This window comes from Macaca fascicularis, chromosome 12, assembly GCF_037993035.2.
Source record: "Macaca fascicularis isolate 582-1 chromosome 12, T2T-MFA8v1.1".
NCBI classification, from domain to species: Eukaryota; Metazoa; Chordata; class Mammalia; order Primates; family Cercopithecidae; genus Macaca; species Macaca fascicularis.
In genome coordinates, this window is record NC_088386.1 from 97,231,894 (window position 1) to 97,249,750 (window position 17,857).

The following is a 17,857-nucleotide window of genomic DNA, read 5'->3' on the forward strand; positions in this document are numbered from 1 at the left end:
ATATCCCCTTGTAGTTTCGATTTGCATTTCTCTGATGATCAGTGATGTTGAGCAGTTTTTCATATACCTGTTTGCCATTTGTATGTCATCTTTAAAGAACAATTGTTTTTATTTGTATTTTTTTGGAGATGGCCAAAAAGATTTGCCACCCAGTCTACACTGTAGTGGTGTAATCATAGCTCACAGCAGCCTTGAACTCCTGGGTTCAAGCAATCCTTTCACCTCAGGTTGTTGATAAGCTAGGACTACAGGCATGTATTACCACAGCCAGCTAATTAAAAGAGGTCTTACTATGTTGACCAGGCTGATCTGGAACTCCTGGCCTCCAGTGATCCTCCCACCTCAGCCTCCCAAAGTATTAGGCTTACAGGTGTGAGCCACTGTGCCCAGAACCGTATGTCTTCTTTTGAGAAATGTCTATTTCTAGATCTTTTGCCCATTTTTAAATCAGATGGTTAGATTTTAAAAATTGGATTATTTGAGCTCCTTATATATTCTGGTTATTAATCCCTTGTCAGATGAGTAATTTGCAAATATGTTCTCCCATTCTATGGGTTGTCTCTTCACTTTGTTTTTTCTTTTGCTCTGCAGAAACTTTTTAACTCGCTGTGATTTCATTTGTCCATTTTTGCTTGATTGCCTCTACTTTTGGGGTATTACTCAATTAATCTTTGCCCAGACCAATTTCCTGGACAACTTCCTCCATGTTTTCTTGTAGTAATTTCATAGTTTGAGGTCTTAGATTTAAGTCTTTAATCCATTTCAATTTTATTTTTTAATATAACAAGAGATATGGGTCTACTTTCATTCTTCTGCATACAAATATCCAGTTTTCCCAGCACCATTTATTGAAGAGACTGTCCTTTCCCCAGTGTATGTTCTTGGCATCTTTGTCAAAAATGAGTTCACTGTAGATGTATGGATTTATTTCTGAGTTCTCTGTTCTGTTCCATTGGCCTGTGTGTCTGTTTGTATACAAGTACCAAGCTGTTTTGGCTACAATAACTCTGTAGTATAATTTGAAGGCAGGTAATGTGATTCCTCCAGTTTTTTTCTTTTTAAGCTTAGGATTATATAACGACCTTCCATGTCTCTTTTTATAAGTTTTGCCTTGAAATTTATTTTGCCTGATATACATGTATATCAACTCCTGTTCTTTTTCTGTTTCCATTTATATGGAATATTTTTCTTACCCTATTTATTTTCAGTCTATGAGTGTCTTTATAGGTGAAGTATGGTTCTTGTAGGCAACAGATAATTGAATCTTTTTAAAAAATTGATTCAGCTACTGTATGTCTATTCATTGGAGAGTTTAATCCATTGACATTCAGTGTTATTATTGATAAGGACTTAACTGCTGGCTTTTGTTATTTGTTGTGTATTCTCTTCCTTCCTTCCTTCCTGTCTTCTTCCTTTTTGTGAAGTTTATTTTCTCTGGTGGTATGTTTTAGTTTCTTGTTTTTCATTTTTGTTGTGTATATGTGTTGTAGATTTTATTATTTGATGTTACCATGAGGCTTGCAAATAACATGTTATTTTAAACTGACAACTTGACACTGATTGCAGAAACAAACAGGCAAAGACAGAACTAATAAAAACTGTACACTTTAACTTCATTCCTCCTGTTTTTTAACTTTTTGTGGTTTCTATTTATATCTTCTTATGCTATTTTGAAAAGGTATTGTAGTTATTATTTGTTCATCTTTTAATCTTTCTACTCACAATATGAGTAGTTTACATACCACAATTACAATGTTATAATAGTCTGTTTTTATGTATGTATTTATTATTACCAGTGAGTTTTGTACCTTCAGATAATTTCTTACTGCTTGTTAACATTGTTTTCTTTTAGACTGAATAACCCCCTTTAGCATTTTTTGTAGGAGAGGTCTGGCATTGATGAAATCCCGCAGCTTTTGTTTTTCTGGGAAAGTCTTTATTTCTCCTTCCATGTTTGAAGGATATTTTCACTGGATAAACTGTGAAAGTTTTTCACTGGGTGCGGTGGCTCACACCTGTAATCCCAGCACTTTGGGAGGCCAGGGTGGGCGGATCACAAGGTCAGGAGATCAAGACCATCTTGGCTAACATGGTGAAACCCCATCTCTACTAAAAATACAAAAAATTAGCTGGGCGTGGTGGCACACGCCTGTAATCCCCCCTACTCGGGAGGCTGAGGCAGGAGAATCGCTTGAACTCAGGAGGTGGAGGTTGCAGGGAGCCAAGATCGCACCATTGCACTCCAGCCTGGGTGACAGAGTGAGACTCCGTCTCAAAAAAAAAAAAAAAAAAGGTTTTTCCTTCAGCACTTTAAATATGTTATGCTACTCTCTCCTGGCCTGTAAGGTTTCCACTGATAAGTCTGCTGCAAGATGTATCGGAGCCCCTTTATATGTTCTTTCTTTTTTCCTACTTCTTTTAGGATCCTTTCTTTATCCTTGACCTTTGGAAGTTTGATTGTTAAATGTCTTTTTTGGGTTAAATCTGCTGGGTGTTCCATAACCTTCTTGGATACTGGATATTGATAATCTTGGATACTTGGATAACTTCTTGGATACTTGGATATTGATATCTTTCTCTAGGTTTGGAAAGTTCTCTGTTATTATCCCTTTGAATAAGCTTTCTATTCTGATATCTTTCTCTACCTCCTCTTCAATGCCAATAACTTAGATATGCCCTTTTGAGGCTGTTTTCTAGATCTTATAGGTGTGCTTCATTCTTTCATATTCTTTTTTCTTTTGTCTTCTCTGTGTATTTTCAAATAACCTATCTTCGATTTCACTAATTCTTTCTTCTGCTTGATCAATTTTGCTATTGAGAGACTCTAATACATTCTTCAGTATGTCAGTTGAATTAGAATTTGTTTGATTTTTAAAAAATTAGTTCCATCTCTTTGTTAAATTTATCTGATGGGATTCTGAATTCCTTCTCTGTGTTATCTTGAAATTTGTTGAACTTCCCCAAAACAGCTATTTCAAATTCTCTGTCTGGAAGGTCACGTATCTCTGTCACTCCGGGATTGGTCACTGGTACCTCACTTTGCTCATTTGGTGAAATCATGTTTTCCTAGATGTTCTTGATGCTTGTAGGTGTTCATTAATGTCTGCACATTGAAGCGTTACGTATTTATCGTAGTCTTTGAAGGCTGAACTTAACTCGTACCCATTCTTCTTGGGAAGACTTTCCAAGTATTTATAGGGAATTGAGTATTGTGATCTAAGTCTTTGGTCACTGCAACTCTATCTGCATTAGGACCACTTTAAGCCCAGCAAAACTGTAACTCTTGCAGACTCACAGAGGTACCATCTTGGTGGTCTTGGGTAAGGTCTGAGAGAATTACCTGGATTACTAGGCAGGGAATCTCGTTTTCTTCCCTTACTTTCCCCCCAAACAGTTTCTTTTTCCATGCTGAGCTGCCTGGAGCAGGGCGAGGGGTGACACAAGCACTGCTGTTGCCACCACAACTAGGACTGCACTGGGTCAGACCTGAAGCTCAGCACAGTGCTGGGTCTTGCCCCAGGCCTGCAGCCACCACTGCCCAGCTGGATGTTCACTCAAGGACCAAGGGCTCTTCAGTCACCAGGTGTTGAATCCAGCTAGGCTGTGTCCTTCTCTTCAGGGCAGTGAGCTCCCCACCTGGCCCTGGGTGGGTCCAGAAATGCCTTCTGGGGGCAGGGCCATGGGTCAGGAACCTTAGGAATCTACTTTGTGCTCTATTCTACTGCAGCTGAGCTGGCACGCAAACCACAGGACAAAGTCCTTCCCATTCTTCCCTCTCCTTTCCTCAGGCACAAGGAGTCTCATGGCCACCATTGTCCCCGGCCCATAGCAGAGTCCTGCCTGGCTATTGCCAGTGTTTACTCAAGGCCCGAGGGCTCTTCTGTCAGCTTGTGGTGAATATTGCCAGGCCTGGGTTTCTCCCTTCAGGGCCGGTGGGCTACCGTTTAGCCCAGGGCCAGTCCAGAAGTGCTATCCAGGAGCCAAGGCCTGGAATCAGGGACCCCAGGAGTCTGCCTAGTGCTCTAGCCTACTGTGACTGAGCTGGTACCCAAGCTGCAAGACCAAGCCCCCTTTACTCTCCCCTCTATTTACTCAAGCAGAAGGAGCCTCTACCTGTGGCCACCACAGTTGAGAATGTGCTAGTTCACACCTGAAGCCAGCATGGCCCTGAGTTTCACCCAAGGCCCACAGCAAGTACTGCCTGGGTAGTGTTGATGGTTATTCAAGGCGCAAGGTCCTAGTCAGCAGGTGATGGATCCTGCCAGAACTAGGTCAGTTTCCCTTCTGGCCCAGGGTGTGTCTAGAAATGTTGTCCAGGAGCTAGGGCTTGGAATGGGGGCCTCAGGAATCTGGTACCCTATTCTACTGTGGCTGAGCTGGAATCCAAGTTATAAGACAAAGTCCTTTTTATTCAAGACCAAGCCCCCTTTCCTCTCCCCTCCTCAAGGGAAAGGAAGGAATCTCCTGGAGCTACAAGCTGCACGGCCTGGGGTTAGAAGAGGAGTGACAGAAGCACTCCCTTGGCTGCCCTGGCTGGTGTCTCACTAGGTCATGGGCCCCCCAAGTCCACTGGCTCCAAGCCCAGCACAGCACCAGGAATTGCCCTGGAATTGCAGTCCTTGTGGCCTAGACTACCTTTCAGATTTGTTTAGGACCCCAGAGGCTTTCAGCCTGTGGTGGCAGACAAGGCTTGCTGGAATTCAGGTTCCAACTGCTGGGATGGGTGATTCCCCTCTGGCTAAGGCTGATCTAAATACTCCCTCCTTGGGCGGTGGCTGAATTCTTTACTGTGTTGCTTTCTGCTGTGACTGGCAACACTGAGTTCCAGTGCAAAGTCCCACAATCACTGCACTCTCCCTCCCCAGGGGATGAGGGAGGGGAGGCATCAGCTATTCAACACTGTCTTTCCTACCCTGTTCAGTGCCTCTTTCAGTGATAGGAAGTTAAAACCAGGTACTGTGATAGCTCACCTGATTTTTTATTCTTACGAAGGTGCCTTCTTGTTTGGATAGTTGTTCAATTTGGTGTTCCTGAAGGGTGGGGGAAGATTGCTAGAGGGTTCTATTCAGCTATCTTTCTCCACCTCCCTCACAGTCTGAGTTTTAATTCAAGTAAATCCCTTTGGGTGAGGCAGAAAGTAAAGTGATTCTTGTCTCCATGCTGTTACCGAGAGAGGCCTAGAACTAAGCAAATGTTCACAGCTGCCACCTGAATCCTTTAAACCTCCAGGTTGGAGCCTTTCTATAATTTAAGGATTGAAATGTCACATCCCTCTCTGTTAGTAGAGTTAGACTAAAATCTTCAGTGAGAGAAGCAGAAGCATAATCTGAAGTCTCTCGTGGAAACATGAATTGGAAAAGTTGTATAATGTAAGTTGACACCAGCTGGAAACTGGTGCCTGATGACTAGAAAAACTTCCCTGTGCACTCTCTGAGTCATGCTGTAAAACACCATCTGTTGTCTTTTCTTTGGACAGCTTGTTCTCCATTGGCCTGGACTTTGTAGATAGGATTAAATTTTATGTTAAAATATCATGTTTGGGGGACAATCTGGTTTTCCAAGTGATTTGTGTCTCCTGTAACTTTGGAAACCCCTCTATCTGTAGGAAAATTCATTTCCTATAGTTAACCTTTGCAAATGAAAGGCTGTGGTGTTTGACCTGAGATGCTGCTTTTTAAAATAATGCAATTTTAGCATTACAGTGATTCATGAGAGGCCATCTAGTCTAATTTTCAACTTATGTAGGGAGTGTTCTCTACAATATCTCTGAGAGTTCATTGTAGAAATGTAAATAAAAAGAGCTCCATTGTAGAAAAATAGTCATCACAGAAAAATAGAAACATACAGAAAGGTATTTTTCACCACAAGTAAAAGTCTGGCAGGATCTCTCTGAAAACACTTCAGAGTGCTATTCATTGGCTTGATTATTTAACCATGATGTTCCTCAGCCTCTTGGATCAGAAACTGGATTTAGTCAGCAAACCTAGAGTGGATCCATATTTCAGTATCAGATCCACATTAATCAAGCTCATTATAAACCCAGTCTCCCAGTGCCAGAGGAAATGGTGCCCTTACATTGTATCATCAATCCACCCTTATAGAAAAGTTACATGGGAAACCAAATCATTAGAGGCAGTTTAATGTATAATGGAGAACTAATGACAGCTGTCAAAGTACTTGAAATTCATATCACAGTACTTCCTTTCACTGCAAGCAGACATTTGTGGGCATCAAAACTTTTCTTTTTCTAGCCTTCCAATTGCTGACCATTCCCTCTTCACTTCCAGTTCTTGTACCTCCGTGTAGCTCAACTACTGTCAATGGTGGTCGTCCAACCTCCAAATATATCAATGGAGAGAGGATAATGGAAAGAGGCAGCTTGATGCCTGAACTACACTTGGATGGCACCGGTTACTCCACGTTTCTTATGCGGAACTGAAATCTACTTCCTGGAGCTTCTATCTGTTGATCTCAGCTCTTCTCGCTGAGCAATTGTTTACCCTTCTATATTAGTCTTTTGGTCACTTGCAAATGGCAACTATATATATTCTTAATATTTTCTTTTCCAGATTAAATATTTTCAACTCCTCCATTGTTGCTGGAACCTTCACCGACTTGGTTGGCCTTCTCCAGGCATCACCATTTTACAGTCACCACTTTATAATTCCCTCTTAAACTGTGGTGTCTCAATTATCCATAGTGCTCCAGATACTATCTAATCATTTCAGAACACAGTGAAACTGTTGTCTCTTCCAGTCTGCTCAATTTTGCTTCTGTAAATGTAGCTCCATATTATGCTTTTATTTAACCTTCTCTGTCATGCTATTGACTGAAACCTCCAAGTCATAAACCTGGTATCCTCAATTTTGTATTTAGGCTATTGTTTTTTGTTTGTTTGTTTTTTAACTTAAGTGCAAGGTTTTGCATTTATCCTTGTAAAATTTTATTGAACTGGGCCCATTCTTCTAGTTGCAGGATGATTGTGAGTCCTGCCTTTTTTTTTTTTTTTTTCGGTAATTAGCTATGCCCAGCAATGCATGATCCATACTTTTTCTTTTTTCAAGCCAGCCTGTTTCATTTTCAGGAAGTCATTAAAAAGTTTAACAGAGCAAAGTCAAGGACTTTGCCATAATTTTTGCTTTCTATCATCTAACTGGTCATCAAGTGAAAAAGAGAAGTGGGGTTAGTTTGGGAAGATTTGCTCTTAGTAAATCCGAGTTGTCTTCTTGGGATTACCATGTGGCTTTTTAAAGTGCCCATAGTTCACCTATCGAATAATTTGATCTCTGACTTTACTGGGCAGCAGCATCAAGCTTGCCCCTTTGTAGTTTTCTCCCTTTTTGAAAATTGGGTCATTGTTTGCTACTTCTATTCTGGTTTTTCATCTGAGTTCTACCATAGTTGCAAACTTCATATCCTAAGTGTAATTGCCCTGGGCCTGGAGATTTGAACCTATTTAAAACAACCTTTTTAGAGCTTTGAATACTTACTTACAAGTTTATTTACAAGTATTATTTACAAGTGTCCCTTCTAGTTTAAATAAGACTAATTCCCTAACGGAATAGATGGAAGCAAAATAGACGCTGATTAGTTCTGATTTTAGTCCATCACCCCATAACATTATGCTGTTTTTTCCAAGCCTATGAACTATGAGCCTTAGTTCATTATGTCTTTAGCCTTCCTGACAGGCTTACAGGTTGATATCACTTAAAAAATTTTAAAACTGTTATATTTTCTTTCTGTCTCTTTTATGTGGTCTTTAAATCTGAGTTTATCTGGAGACTACCTGTTTTAAAGAAACTGAATTGCTTCCATCAGATTGTAAAGAGGCAGAAAAAAAGAGAAACTAAATTGCTTTATTTTGATTTGTTTTCTCATCAGGATTTTTCCAATCGTATAGTAGAATTTCTTTTTACATTCTTTCATTCCTCTTGAACAATAGTCACCCTTATTCATCTTTAGCCATGGGTTTGTAATTCCTTTTTTCCTGCTCTCTTAAAGTTTAGGGAACATTTAATCCTGTGACTGTTTCAAACTCCATGTCTGTCTCTTGATTAAAAAGAGCTAACTAAGAATGTGAAAAGGAGTTAACACAATTCCTAGCACATAGTAATGTTATTTTTCCCCTTTTTTCCTTCCCCTGCCACCTGTCTGTAGAGGCTCCTAAGTTGGAGTACTTACGTCCATTGGGAGACCCTCATGGCTATCATATGAAGCCAGTAGTTTAGGCGTCTTCTTTTTCATACCTTCATGTTATTTCACTGTCACTGTATTCAGGTGCAAACCTAACTCTCACTCCAAAGCACACCATGAGACCTCCTATCAGTACTTGGTCATACACTTAGGAGGTCTATCTCCTTTGATTTTTCTTTCTGACCTCCTGTCTGATTCATCTTGCTAAAAACTTCATCAGCAATTTTAATAGGCTGCAGTCTGGAAACTCTTCCTTGACTGTTAACATCTTCACTAGCAGAGCATGTACCTTGTGCAAAATATGGCTCTAGCTTGAAGCAAGAGCACAAGCATAGAATATCCCTCACAGGTCTCTGCAGCTCTTCGCTTGGTACATTTGTCAGCTCTCCTGAAGAATTAACATTCTTCGCAACTCCTAAACATTTTACTGGAAATTACACTGGAAAGTATTCCTTGCTATCTGTAAATCTCCTTTTCCTGCCCTCTCCATAGGCTAATGGCTTTCTAACTAACATCAATGAGCAACTGGTAAATTCCTTTTAGATCTTAAAACAGTCTCTTAAGCCACCTTGCAGTACCTTCCTAATGAGCACCTCTGTGTTTGAAAATATAACACCAGTGTTTTATATTGGGGCAGGGGGACCAAGAATTTCATCTATTTTGTTTTTATCTTTAAAAACAAATGCAGGTTGATGAGCCAACCCTTTCCTGGTCACCTCCATCCACTAGAGCAAGCGAAGTAGTATGTTCCACCAACGTTTCTCACTACGAGCTCCAAGTAGAAATAGGTAATAATTCTGAATTTCTAATTGACCCTTCAGTGTTAGAAATTAAATTGATGACAAAAATATTATTTTGTAGACAAGTTTTTTCTGTTGTTACCTCCAGCATAAAACTAGATGCTAATTGTGTCAGTCAAGTGGATTCAATTAATTTATGTCTATCTTAAAATAATGACTCAGATTTTTTCAGGATTACTGTCTAGAACGTTTACTTTTCCATTGAAGTACATTTACATGAGGATGACACTAAATACTTATTATTTGTGTGTTTATTGGGGGAAGCATCTATTTTATGGGTATAATTTTTACTGGGTATGAAGTAAAATCAAGTCAGATAAATCTTTTCAGTCACAGTCCATTAACTAAATTGCTTCTTAGTTTAAAAATTTATCTAAAATCCCATTTGTAATAGAAAGCTTTTTCAGTTAAGTGTGGAATAGGATGGGTTATTGTTTATAGCTTTACATATGTGAAACATTTGCTCTGAATATTCAGAAACATCTGTTAAACAAATAGGGGAACAAAGCATAGGAGAACACTTGGAATTGACATCATCTCTAGGAAGATGAAGACACAATATAGTACTTTAGTAGAGGTATGTCCTAAGTGTTATGGGAATGGAGAAGATGGAGCATACAACGAACCACCTCTGGGAGTTAAGAGAAATGGCAAAAAGGGGCTGGATCTTGAATGAGGAAGAGTTTGCTAGATATTCTAGTCATAGGTTTTGTTATAGACAACATAAACAATCCTGGCTAACTTAAGTGAAAAAGGAATATTTGAACAATGCTGCTAACTCACAGAATTATTGGCTAGAGAAATAGGTTTGGAAGAAGCCAAGAGAAGCTGCATGACAAGAACCAGGACTGTGGAATAGGAGCAGCCTAGTGAATGTACTGCCCGCCACCAGACGCTGGCCCACTGCAGGAAGCTCTGACGACTGCTGCTGCTTTGTCCTTCACTCCATGCTCCAGTTGGCCAAGCATAGGTCACATACCAAGGTCAAGGAGACTAAGGGAGAGTAAGGATCTAACCTTTTTGAAATAACACATAGTGGCAAATGCCCCAAAATTAGAAAGGAGTTTCAGATGGTGCCAATTCTAAAAAGATGAAAACATGTTTACCTCAGTAAATGACTGAGGAAGGATGGTTAGGGGAGAATACCATATAGTTCCTCTGTGACTACAAGTGGGGACAAGGGGAGAGTAGGCAGTGGTAGGAGATGAATCTGGAAAGGCAGGTTTGGAACGCGTTGTGAAGGACTTCATGTGGTTGGATTTAGAATGGCGTCCACAACCTACCCTCCTTATTACTCAGATGATTTAAGGTGGAGATTTGGAATTTACTGTCCTTCTGCTAGAGAGACATTGTGGAATCGTGATGACAATAATACCATCTAACAGGCATGATGCTGAACATTTAGTATGAATTTTTTTCCTTTAACCCTTTGCCACTCCCATTTCGCAGATGAGGACACTGAGGCCCTGAGATAGTCATACAGTTAGTGATTTGAAACCAGATCTTTCTGACTGTAGGATCTAAGCTCTCAGCTGCTGCAGGACCTGCCATTGATAAAATGCCAAATTTAAAACAGCTCAGGCAACAGTCAGGAAGATGTAGTAGATCAGCAGTGCACAACCAGAAGTGTCATCTTCATTACCTGTGTCTTTTTAAAAATTACAACACCTATATTCCATCATAGAGCTACTGGACCAAGGTTTCTGGGGTGTGGGGTCAAGGCAGAGGCATTTTACAGTAGTTCCCTCAGTAATTCTGGTGTGTGCCCTGGCTGAGAATGTAGGGCATATGAGGGAGTCACTGCATACATCCAGGGCGACAGGATGGGGCTCAGACTAAGTCAGTGACGCTGACACTGAGGAGAGGAGATGAATTTGAGATTAACTTCATTTCAAAAATAAAACTGACAAAATTTGGTGACCATGGAGAGAGGGAGTTAACTAACGTTTATTAGGTGGCTGCTAGCAAGTGCCACTCTAGGTGTTTTACATTTAAAAAGCTGACGATACCAAATGCTGGTGAGTATGTCAGGCAGTGACAGTTCTTATACATTGTTTGTGGGAATGTGAAGTGATTCAGCCACTTTTGAAAACAGTTTGGCAACTTCTTATAATGTTAAGCATACATTTACCACATGACCCAGCAATCTCACTCGTAGATATTTGCCAAAGATAAATGAAAACATATGTCTACCTACACATTATAGGTATAGGAATGTTTTTGGCAGCTTTATAGTCACCGAAAACTGAAAACAACCTAAATAACCATCAGTATTATAAATGGATAAATAAATTGTGGTATAGCCATACAATTGTTTATTGCTCAGCAATAGAAATTAATTGCTGATACATACAACAACGTGGATGAGTCTCAGAAGCATATGCCAAGCGAAAGAAGCTAAACACAAAAGAAGCTGACTACTGTGTTCTTTTTGACGCCATTTATGTGACAAAAATCAGATTGGTGGTTGCCAGGGACTAGGAGTGGGGACAGGGGATTGCTGAGTAGCAGTCCATTGTGTGAGTATATCGTAATTGGTTTATCAAGTCACAATTTTAGTCATTATAATAGATATGTAATGGTGTGTCACTGTTTTAATTTGCATTTCTCTATCTTGAGCATCTTTTCATATGCTTACTGGCTGTTCTTATATCTTATTTTGTGGATTGCCTGTTTAATCCTCTGCCTGTTTTTTAATTGGATTGCTTGATAAGTATTATTAATACTTTGAATGAGTAGTGTGCCTTTTCATTTTCTTAACAGTACTTTTTGAAGAGCAAGACTTTTCAATTTTGATGAAGTCTAAATTGTCAATTTTTTTTCTTCTTTGGTTGCTAACATGACTTTTATGCCTGATTATAGGAAGAGGATTTGACAACTTGACTTCTGTCCATCTTGCACGGCATACTCCCACGGGAACACTGGTAACTATAAAAATTACAAATCTGGAAAACTGCAATGAAGAACGCCTGAAAGCTTTACAGGTAACAATATGAAGAAAATGATACACAGTTGGCCCTCTGTATCCACTGGTTCCACATCTGCAGATTCAACCAATTGTGAATAGAAAACATATATTTTAAAATAAATAATACAATAAAAAATAGTACAAATAAAACACAGCATAACTATTTACATAGCATTTACATTGTATTAGACATTATAAGTAACCTAGAAATGATTTAAAGTATATAGGAGGATGTGCATAGCTTATATGTGAATATTATGCCATTTTATACAAGGGACTTGAGCATTCTTAGATTTTGGTACATTCATGGGGTGGTGTGTGGGAGGCGGTCAGGGGATGCAGTCCTGGAACCAATGCTCCATGGATATTAAGGGGTGATTGTATTTAATATAATGTTTATTTGAGGAGATTACATCTATAAGAATTTTCTCCCCCAAACTAATAATTCTTCTGTTAGGGAAATATAGATTTCTTCTAATTAACATGCAGTTACAGAATTGGAAAGAATATGTGGAAGCCAGATTCATTATATGAAAGAACACATGTATTCCAACTTTGGTAACTGCTGCTCCTTCAAATGAATATCATATTCAAAATGCAGGTCTGGAGTTTTACAATACCCCTAGTTAGTCCCATCCTAAATAGTCACATAGGGCAATGGAAGAAATAAAAAACAGTTTCCTTTTCATCCAGATAAGCAAAATTAATTTCCAAATGACAAATTTTGACAGAATTGCATTTCAGGTATCTTATAATACCATTTCTATTGTCACTAATCATTTTTGATATAAAGGGGGAAAGGATTTTATTTGGATATTGTTCCAATTCTTAAAATATTTATATGTGCACATGTATATTACACAAACAAAAAAAGACTAGGAGAAACCGTATGAAATGTTAACAGTGGGTCTCTGTGAGGTGGCGGTAGAGGGATTTTTAGGTATTTTAAAATGTTTTTATAATAAGAACATAGTACAGTTAAGAGTATGACCCTAGAGGGAAACTAAGTTCACATTCTACTTCCACTTCTTTTTATTAATTGCATGCTTTTGGACAGGTTTTCTAACTTATTTTTAAGTGCTGTCTTCTGAAAAATGGGAATCATAATATCACATACTTCGTGGAGTGGTTGTGAGATTTAAATAGATAAAAGCACTAAGAACAGTGCTTTCACTAATGAGCGCCCTTGAGTATTAGCTGCCACGACTGCCATTTTCATCATAAGGAAAAAAGGGTTATTTTTAAATGTCTTGTCTCTTGTGTGTTTATCCTAGAAAGCCGTGATTCTCTCCCACTTTTTCCGGCATCCCAATATTACAACTTATTGGACAGTTTTCACTGTTGGCAGCTGGCTTTGGGTTATTTCTCCATTTATGGCCTATGGTAAGAATGCTGGTTTTAAATAATTTAGCCTAGATGTTATAATTATATAGATGAGTTGGGATTTTAGATTTATGATTTGCCACATTTAATTTATAAGTCTAATGACTGATTTTAGATTTCATGGTATATTTCTATATCTGGTGCATGTTGAATTTTAGTTTGCAGAAAAGGTAAGAATTGGTATGATGATCAGTGAACCACCACTGCTTTTCCAAGAATTCCATGCCTTTGCACAGGCTGTCTCTTCCCTTCAGCTTCCTACCCCTCTTTTAATGGAGACCTACTGTTATTCTGCAGGAATAAGTTGTTTTTCCACCTCTGCACCCCATCCCTGTCCCTGTTACACTGCATTGTAAACTATTTCACTGTATTAGAAACATCTTTGTGTGTGCCCATCTCCCTCACTGCTTCTTGAGGGCCAGGATCATTTATATATTTTTGTTTGTGGTGTCCCTAGGTGCTCACATAGTACTTAGCACAAAGTTGTGTTCCATAATTGTGTTGAATAAATAGTGAATGGATTCTGGAACTTTGATTTTTAGCACAGCTTTTGTGAATTGCTTCTGGATTTAAGAATATATATATATATACACACACACACACACACAGAATGTATTTTTATTCAATAATATTGACAAATCATTAATTCTCTTTCCTAATCTCTAGAGTGTCATTAGAAAAAATTGTTTAAAGATTCTTGAAAGAAAATCATGTTTGTGTGGGAAAGTGTTGGTTGGGTTAGACTCCAAAAAGTAACAGATATGTTTGTGTTTATGGTTGAAGAGAACATTAAAACACAGCTGGAAGCAAAATCACTTTCAATGTTCATATAAGGATTTTAGGGGTTTCTTTCAGGTTCAGCAAGTCAACTCTTGAGGACCTATTTTCCTGAGGGAATGAGTGAAACTTTAATAAGAAACATTCTCTTTGGAGCAGTGAGAGGGTTGAACTATCTGCACCAAAATGGCTATATTCACAGGTATTTACTTATTTGTATTTTACTAAATGAAATAATTTTACTGGAAGAACTCTCTGAAGGAGGTTTTAGGAAGGAGCAGTTGAATGTTAGAAAAGAGGGATAGGAAACTTGTAAGTGAAAATTGAGGGAGGAAGGGACCATTAGGTGCAATGGATTGCTTACATTTTATGTCCCTTCACCAAACATGTTCAGACCACATCCTCTGTGCCAAGCAGTTCTTGGTGCTGGGCTGGAGTGCCTGCCCTCATGGAGCTCACATTCTCAATCTAATGAGGATGTTTAGGAGATGAGCTGTAGGAAATGGGATCCTAGTTAGCTGGGTGTTTTTCATTCTGTTTTTGTTTAAGCAAATGAAGAGCTCCATTATCTGCTTTCCATCTTATATTATGCATAAATTGGAATTAAACTTTTCTTCGATTTCTTATTTTGCAGTACCTTGAGGTTATCATCCTAAATATCACTTCTCTTGTTACCAAAGTGTATATGCAAAAGTGATTGACTGAATGTTAAAAAGTGCTGTTCTAAGATATACTGCAACTTTATCTTACTTTTTAATTAAGTTACCTTTAAATAAGCTTGCTTTCCTATTGTTTCAATCTCCTTAAAGCTTTTAGTCTTACTATTGTTTTTTCAGCAAAATTCTAGTTAACCAAGGATTTCCAACACACTATATTCTGGTTAACTGGGGTTTCATTATATGTCACCAGATGATTGGCCATCCTCCTCTGTTAAGTTTCCAAATTCAGTGTTTGGGATCGAAAAACAAGGCTCTTATAATTTATCTGACAATTAAAGGAAATGTATAATATATCTTTTTATAAATGATGTATGAGAGAGACACTTACTGGATAGTATTACATTTAGCTTTAAAACCTTATATTTCAAATATTGTTTGATTTTTTTTTTTAGGTAACACTTCTTAGGTGTTTTGCAACAGCATTCAAAAATAGTGAAATTGGCCAGGCATGGTGGCTTATGCCTGTAATCCCAGGACTTTGGGAGGCCGAGGCGGGCAGATCACTTGAGGTCAGGAGTTTTGAGACTAGCCTGGCCAAGATGGTGAAACCTTGTCTCTACTCAAAATACAAAAAAAAAAAAAAAAAAAAGTAGCCAGGTGTGGTGGCACACACCTGCAGTCCCAGCTACTCAGGAGGCTGAGGCAGGAGAATCACTTGAACCCAGGAGGTGAAGGTTGCAGTGAGCTGAGGTCATGCCACTGCACTCCAGCCTGGGCCACAGAGTGAGACTCTGTCTCAAAAAAAAAAAAGTGAAATTAATTATTTGATTCCATTCCTTGTTTGAAAAAATATTATCAGTTCTTTTTTTTTTTTTTTGAGATGGACAGGGTCTCGCTCTGTCCCCCAAGCTGGAGTGCAGTGGCGCAATCTTGGCTCATTGCAAGCTCTACCTCCTGGGTTCACGCCATTCTCCTGCCTCAGCCTCCCAAGTAGCTGGGACTACAGGCGCCCGCCACCATGCCCGGCTAATTTTTTGTGTTTTTATTAGAAATGGGGTTTCACCATGTTATCCAGGATGGCCTCGATCTCCTGACCTCATGATCTGCCTGCCTCAGCCTTCCAAAGTGTTGGGATTAGAGGTGTGAGCCACCGCGCCCGGCCATCAGTTCTTAACATGTAGCTTTCAATTATATATCTTTACTTGTGTTGGTGCTGTAGTAAGTAGTTGAGAAAGAATTCTTATTCCCTGAATATTTCCTGTGTAAACAGCAGTTTTGCAGTACTGTTTTGCAGTTTATACTGCTGTTTTATAAAGGGTATTTAATTTCCAAGAGAATATATGGATTTGTTCCTACCAGATTTTTATTCTTTCTTCATTGGCCAGTTTCCTATTACTTAGGATTGTTTCTCTTTGTTCTAGGAGTATTAAAGCCAGCCATATCCTCATTTCTGGTGATGGCCTAGTGACCCTCTCTGGCCTGTCCCATCTGCATAGTTTGGTTAAGCATGGACAGAGGCATACGGCTGTGTATGATTTCCCACAGTTCAGCACATCAGTGCAGCCGTGGCTGAGTCCAGAACTACTGAGACAGGTCAGGTGTGGCCATTGCATTGGGTTTTCTGTGTCTCAAGTGTCTTCTGAGTTTGACTGAAGTACAGTTGTGACTTTATATGTGGATTGGTGAATGGCCTTCTGCAAGACTTTATTTCTCTTTCTTGTCAAAATTATGTTAGGAAATTAAATACCATATATTAAGTGTGTCTTGATTTGTCACTTATGGGTTTCTTTTCCATTATTGTTCACCATTCTTTATCAAAAAAGCACACATGTATAACTTTTGGTTAACTTATTTGCACTAAAAGACTTCAAATTAATTGTGTCCTACAGGATTTACATGGGTATAATGTGAAGTCAGATATTTACAGTGTTGGGATTACAGCATGTGAATTAGCCAGTGGGCAGGTGCCTTTCCAGGACATGCATAGAACTCAGGTAAGTGCTGCTAAAATCCCTGAACTACTTCCCTTTCATAAGATTGCTTACATTCTAGATAATTTCTGTTAAATACATTTGCTATAGACTCTTAGGAGCTTTATTGTTACTGTTTTAATATTTTGCCTGGAAAGTGTTGAAGGAAAGTTCTGTTTCTTTTAGATGCTGTTACAGAAACTGAAAGGTCCTCCTTACAGCCCATTGGATATCAGTATTTTCCCTCAATCAGAATCCAGAATGAAAAACTCCCGGTCAGGTGTAGACTCTGGGATTGGAGAAAGCGTGCTTGTCTCCAGTGGAACTCACACAGTAAATAGTGACCGATTACACACACCATCCTCAAAAACCTTCTCTCCTGCCTTCTTTAGCTTGGTACAGCTCTGTTTGCAACAAGATCCTGAGAAAAGGTAATATTGATCTCTTCTAAATACTGCAAAATGTACATGTTTTACATTTTATAGAAGCTTGTAACATTGCCCTTCCAGGAGAATACAAATCTTTTATCAATGTTTTGATCAAAATATTGTCTAATCTAGAAAATGTCAGTGCTAAGAACAACTAGTAGGAACAAGGAAATGAGAATACTGGATTCAAAATCAGAAGAGGCTGGGTGCGGTGGCTCACGCCTATAATCCCAGCGCTTTGGGAGGCTGAGGCGGGTGGATCGCCTGAGGTCAGGAGTTCAAGACCAGTCTGGCCAACATGGTGAAACCCCGTCTCTACTAAAAATACAAAAATTAGCTGGGTGTAGTGGCATGCACCTGTAGTCCCAGCTACTCGGGAGTCTGAGGGAGGAGAATCGCTTGAACCCAGTAAGCAGAGGTTGCAGTGAGCCGAGATCATGCCACTGTACTGTAACCTAGGTGACAGAGTAAGACTCCATCTCAAAAGAAAAAAAAAAATCAGAAGAGTTGGGCTCAGTCTCAGCTGTACCATTTTCTAACTGATTTTTACAAGAAAAATCAGAGTAAAAATCAGTTACTCTTTCTAGACATTAATTAGCACATTTATGTTGACTGTAAGCAGTATAAAAATGTAAATTGCTGCTACCCTACTAAGTTACTGTCAGTAAATACTGTGTCC

General features: G+C 39.0%; 1 protein-coding gene across 2 annotated transcripts in view; it reads left to right on the plus strand.

The window, feature by feature from the left end:
- Window positions 1-17,857, plus strand: part of STRADB (STE20 related adaptor beta) — a 29,450-nt gene that overhangs the window by 10,008 nt on the left and 1,585 nt on the right. For both annotated transcript variants that reach the window (XM_074009750.1, XM_005573924.4), the window contains exons 4-10: window positions 8,882-8,981; window positions 11,856-11,977; window positions 13,236-13,344; window positions 14,200-14,323; window positions 16,202-16,373; window positions 16,670-16,774; window positions 16,937-17,181. In XM_074009750.1, coding sequence (XP_073865851.1) covers window positions 8,882-8,981; window positions 11,856-11,977; window positions 13,236-13,344; window positions 14,200-14,323; window positions 16,202-16,373; window positions 16,670-16,774; window positions 16,937-17,181 — 977 coding nt within the window. The remainder of the gene's footprint in view (window positions 1-8,881; window positions 8,982-11,855; window positions 11,978-13,235; window positions 13,345-14,199; window positions 14,324-16,201; window positions 16,374-16,669; window positions 16,775-16,936; window positions 17,182-17,857) is intronic.